This window comes from Stegastes partitus, unplaced genomic scaffold (genome assembly GCF_000690725.1).
Source record: "Stegastes partitus isolate 25-593 unplaced genomic scaffold, Stegastes_partitus-1.0.2 Scaffold727, whole genome shotgun sequence".
In the NCBI taxonomy this organism is placed as follows: Eukaryota; Metazoa; Chordata; class Actinopteri; family Pomacentridae; genus Stegastes; species Stegastes partitus.
In genome coordinates this window covers 120760-126549 of record NW_007578458.1, presented here as the reverse complement: position 1 = coordinate 126549, position 5790 = coordinate 120760, and the positions used below count along the sequence as shown (strand labels likewise).

At 41.3% G+C, this 5790-nt stretch overlaps 1 protein-coding gene across 1 annotated transcript in view; it reads left to right on the top strand.

Moving 5' to 3' along the window:
• Positions 1-2700: 2700 nt before the first annotated feature.
• The window catches only part of tdrd6b (tudor domain containing 6b), a 10017-nt gene continuing 6927 nt past the window's right edge, over positions 2701-5790 (top strand). Inside the window, exon 1 of the mRNA XM_008291259.1 lies at positions 2701-5784. Within this exon, the coding sequence (XP_008289481.1) occupies positions 2701-5784 (3084 nt within the window). The remainder of the gene's footprint in view (positions 5785-5790) is intronic.

Genomic DNA, 5790 nt, shown 5'->3' with positions numbered 1-5790 from the left:
TTTATGGATATTTGCGAATTTTACAAATTTGCCTCAAGACTAAAGTGACATTGAGAGCGACAACAAAAGAGAGACTGAGGAAGGAAGTGTGTGACGAAGTAATTCTGTGGCTGTTCAATGCCGACACTGAAGAAGACGACTTTAGTGGTTTTAGTGCAGGAGGAAGATGAAGATAGCGATCAATGACTTTTGCTGGTAGGTGACTGTATTTTTTATTTTTTAACCAGCTGTGTTACAGGCATTATTTGGAAAAAAGCATTTATGGTATTTGTGTATGTTACCGGTACGTATTTTATTCAAAGTTAAAGAAATCTTTTCTGTGTAAATATCTCATGTTACAACACCTACAGTTTATAGACAAGTGCGGTCTTTATATGTGCAAAACTTGTTTTCTTTTTAAAGTTAGTTGGTGCGATTTATATTCAGGTGCACTCAATAGTCTGGAAATTACGGTAATCCATGTCAGATTATAGTTGCGATTTGAAACAATGCGGTTTAAAACTACCGTGTCAGTAGTTTTACAAATTCATGACGTCCTCTTTGTGTGACAGTCACGCTTTTGACGGTGTCTCATGCTGTAAACCTCCATCACATGCTTTAAATCTGTTACACAGTGAATATTGAACTGAATTTTTAAAAAATTAGATCAGAAATCAAATTGCTATGACTGTCAAAAAAATTGTGACTAGACATTCTCCCCTAATCGTACAGCCCTGAAGAAGTTCCTGGTTATAAGACACTCCTGTGATGCTGCTGATGAGATGAGTTTTATGAGACGCTTTACACCAAAACCAAGTTGATTCTAACATACTAAAAAATGTCGGCATGTTCAACAAATAAGTAGAAATTTTGGACATTCTGGTTTATTGTGAGGTTGTCTGTAAATCCTTTGCTTGTGGTTTCTATGTGGCAATAATTTCAGAAGTCTCTGTTTGTCAGTGTTTCTGAGACCATGTGTTCTAAAGGAGGCATTTTCAGTTTGTAACTGACAAACCACCAAACTCACAGTGACCCTCGGGCCTGCTTGTGAATCAAGTTAAGTTGAACCTCAGTTGTTTGTGGCTCAGTGTGAGACGGCTGAAGGCATTAATCACTTTACAGGTGGAGTGTGTGATTCTAGAGACAGCATGTTGATGTGTGTCGATACTTAGCATGTTTAGACAGTTAGTATGTGCCTGATTTACCGTTCCTCCTACTGCCACCTTCCCATTAACTGTGCATATTCATACTCATGCTGGGCATCAGTCCAAGCCACTTTGTTCCCAGTTTACAGAGCCAATGCTGTGTACCAACACCTGTTTTGGTTTTTTTGTTTTGTAGAAAAAAATCAAAGCACACACAGAAGCAACAGATAGTTGCTCGTCCAGCTTTACTGGATTATAATCACTGATTCTACCTTCTAATGAGCATATTTGGGTATAAAGAGCCCAGATGGTCATTGCTATACGAAGATGTTGTGTTTATGTTGTTTTTAATTTTTTATTTTTTTGGAAAGTAGCCCAAGTTTGTTCCTTTTTTGTGTTATCAATACATTTGTGTTTCAAGCTGAGCATAATCTTTTCTCAAAGATAAATGCCTGCCTTTATCTGGTAAAGCCCTGAAGTCTGTTTATCAGCGCTTACAGCGGCTTTGAAGGTTTTTACAGAATCCTTAAAAACTCCTCTGCATCTGTGAAGCACATTTTACTGCTGTACACTTTTTTTTAAATCAGGTTCTAAGGGTTTAAAATGGGTACAAAATATTTTTTACTAAAACTAATTCATATTTAATTTCATATATAAAATGAAATATTTTAAACAACATGGAGAAAGGCGTCGTTTAAACACCTTTTAAAATAGAGTTGAAGACGTGTAGTGATGAAGAAAGACATCCTTTTACTTTGATATTGATGAACAAAGCCATTCTCGTTTCTTCTGCCGGTCACAAGACCTTTGATCTCATCATCACCATTGTTTAACTTTTGTCATATGTTTTTGCTACCTCCTGGCTCAGACCCCCGACACCTCCTGTCACAGACCCCGATTCCACCCCCTGTTGTTCATGTCCCATTACCTCCTGTCATTTGATTAGCAACTGTATGTTACTTTACCTCTATTCACTTCTGTATTTACATACAGGCCCCCCTTACCTCCTGTCATTTGTCTAGCAACTGTATGTTAATTTACCTCTATTCACTTCTGTATTTACATACAGGCCCCCCTNTTTTTTTTTGTAAATTTCAGAAAAAAATGTGATCACAAAATGGTACAAATCTTTTGAATATCTCAAAGGAAGCATTTTGTACATATACCATCATGTTATTTAGTTATTGTATTAACAGTTGTGATATGTACTTTTAGATAACAATCTCAGAACAAATTCATATTGTACAACCAATTACAAAAAGTTTTAAATACATTCCCGCACTTTAATTTGCAAAATGACATTTATTCGCAGTGTTTCACTGCTAGATCTTGATCAAGCAACTGGTTTGATGTCATAAAATAGATGTGAAATTAGTTCCTTTGTCTTAAACTGCATCCCAATGGACCGATAAATGCCTTGTGTTTTAAAGATGATATCAGTTCCACATTACTTTAGTACATCTATAGCAAAGTTCTCAAAAATCCTGTGGAAGATTTTATGACGTGAAGCAGTTTATTGGTTTAAAAAGACTATTTTTGTGTCTTTTCTACTTTGCAGGTGTATTTGAGCTTCACAATGTGTTCAATTCCTGGCCTTCCGACGCCCGGATCAGAAGTCCCCGTTCTCATCACCCGGGTAAACCTAAACCCCAGCTGTGGTCTTGTGGAACTGTGGGTGAACTTGGACGAAGGAAGGAAGCACCTTTATGAGACGATGAGAGAGGAAATTCAGATTCCTCAGAGAAAGTTTAATGGAACAGAAGGAAAGCCAGGTGACCTCTGTCTGGTTTGCATCAGTGACACCTGGCACAGGGCTCGGATCATGTCGATTCAAACGGAGACCTACAGTGTTTTTCTAATCGACCAGGGAAAGCCCCACATCGCCACGGGTGAAGCTTTAGCGTGGGGCCAGAGTGACAGTTTTCTCCTCCCTCCTGAGATTGAAACCGGCATACTCGCAAATGTCCTCTCCCAAGAGAATAACCAGACTGAAAAAGCCACCAAGTTTTTGATGTCTCTGCCTGGCAAGAAGTTTAAGGTACTGGTTCAACATGTGCTGATGCCAGACAGGACTATTCTCCTCGACATACCGATTGTTTCCAAGCATCTGCATAGGGTAGGAGCTGCGCAGAAGATTCCAGCAGATGAGTTTAAAAGCCTTGTACTGAAATGTCTACACGTCCCCAAAGAAGAGTCTTCTTCTGAGGACTTCCATACAACACCAGAACAGAATTCAAATGCCAGCTGCCAACTTACCGAACACGACCAATACTTTTACCCAGAGCTGTTATTGGACGCGTTCGAAACTGTGACTGTTACAGAAGTGACGGATCCACTCAATGTATTTTGCAAGCTTCATATTTTTTCCAAAGCAGTGAACATATTGTCTGAGCAGATCCATCAACATTACGAGGAGAGCTCCAGCTTTGAAATGGCACCACCGCAGACCTGTGGGGAGCCGTGTGCTGCTAAAGGAACAAATGGAAGATGGCGTCGCTCATTACTTAAACAAAACATTGTGACCAGCGATGGCGCTGTAGAAGTCCTGCATGTTGATGAAGGAAAAAGTGAAGTAATTCCTGCTGGAGACATCAAACCGCTGCTTGGGAAATTCCAGAGAATGCCAGTTGTCACGTATCTCACTTCACTTAATGGTATAAAAGATGATGGCAGAGAGTGGACTGTAGACGAGATTGATTGCTTGAAATCGCTGCTCTTGAATCACACAGTGGTGGCGAGATTCGACCAACACAAAACACCTCAGGATGTCTATTGCGTCACTCTCTATGCAGCTAATGCCGAATGCTTAAACGACTGTTTTATGGAGAAGTCGGGCCTTATTCCACACTCTAAGCCCGATGTGCAGAATGGACCAGTTACTTCAACCTTTCTCAGTTCAATTGGAGACGCAAACAAACTAAATGGAAATGTTGAAGAGTTAACAGAGAAAACTTGGCGGAGAACCAAAAACCAAGTGGTCAGTGGCAGAACGGATGATGCATCCAACTGTGCTACTAACAATATTCATGTCAAAGGAAGCTCTAAATATCAAAACCACAATGGTCATCTTTCAACTGGTGTCCCCTCTGCGGAGCACAATGCTTGTGGTGACAATGTGTTCACTGTCGGAAGCATTATTAATGTCAAAGTATCTTGCATTGAAAGTCTGAAAAGGTTCTGGTGTCAAGCAACGGAAAACCATGACTCCCTTCAACGCCTCATGAAAGACCTCCAAAACCACTATGCGTCTGCCCACCTTCAGCCGCTCACTGAATCCATCTGTGTCGCCCGTCATCCATACAATAACATGTGGTATAGAGCAAGGATCATTGCAAATCACCACTCCAGTGTTGTAGATGTAAGATTAATAGACTACGGTCAAACTCAGAAGGTCCCTCTGGAAGATGTGCGACCCATTGATCCAGCGTTCTTACGGCTGAAGGCACAGGCTTTCCAGTGTTGCTTATTCAACCAAAAGGGTGTCACTTCCACTAATGCTGCTTTAATAGAGTTTCAGATGTTTGTGGATTTAGGTGCTTCATCCAACATTGCGTTGAAATGCGTTGTAAAAGCTGTAACATCGGATGAGGAAGGCCTTCCGCTTAACATGGTAGACATTGAAATGGCATCTAATAGTGCGTGCAAGTTCCTGGCTCAGACACGTGCAAAGTCTGATGTATACAGTTACTCCACACACAACATTGAGGTGGGTGCAGAGGAAAAGGTGTGGGTTACCTCTTCAGAGAGTGCCAGTCTCTTCTACTGCCAGCTGTTCAGGAATTCTCATTGGTTTGACAAAGTGATGGAAAATGTGGCACAACTACTTGACCAGCCGCAGTGTTCAGATCACCCTCTTGGACTCAACAGCATTTGCCTCGCTAGGTACTCTGACAATCAGTGGTACAGAGGTCAAATAGTAGAAATGTCCCCAGAGCTTAAAGTGCATTTTGTGGACTATGGTGATACCCTTGCAGTCAATGAAACCAATATCCGTCCCTTCCCTACTGAAGCAAGCATGGCCAGATATGTTCCTGTGCAGGCAGTTCCATTTGGACTGTTTGACATCCCTGCAGACATACCACCAGAAGTCAACCAGTGGTTTGCAGATCACGCCATAGGCAATAGTTTCACCATTTCAGTGGTGGCAAAAGGGGAGAAGGGGAAGTTAATTGTTGAGCTGTCTGAAGGATCCCTGAGTGTTAATGAGAAAGTCCGAGAGAGGATGGCAAAACTGAAACAACAGCAGAATGACCAGCAGCTCTCTAATCGCTCAGAACTGACTACTGCCCCAACAGTAGCGCAAAAGGTCACGGAAGCATCAGAAGCAACAAAGACGGCAGACCAAAGCGGATTGCACAACATGTTTGCGAGAGATGATCTACAGATGAGCTTAAAATTGACACCTGATGCCTCTACGCCAAAGAGTTTGTATAAAGGAAGAAAACCAACCTTGGATGCCATTATTGAATACAAAGAAAGTATAGCAGAGACCTCCATACAAGGTTTCCATGGTGACTCTGAAATGACTCAAGGACTTAAAGATGTAGTGTATGTTTCCTCCATTGCTGGACCACAGTACTTCTGGTGTCAGTACAGCAACACTAAAGACCTGAACACAGTGTCAAAGCTTGCTCAGGAAGCAGGACAAGCACAAGAAGAAGCATTT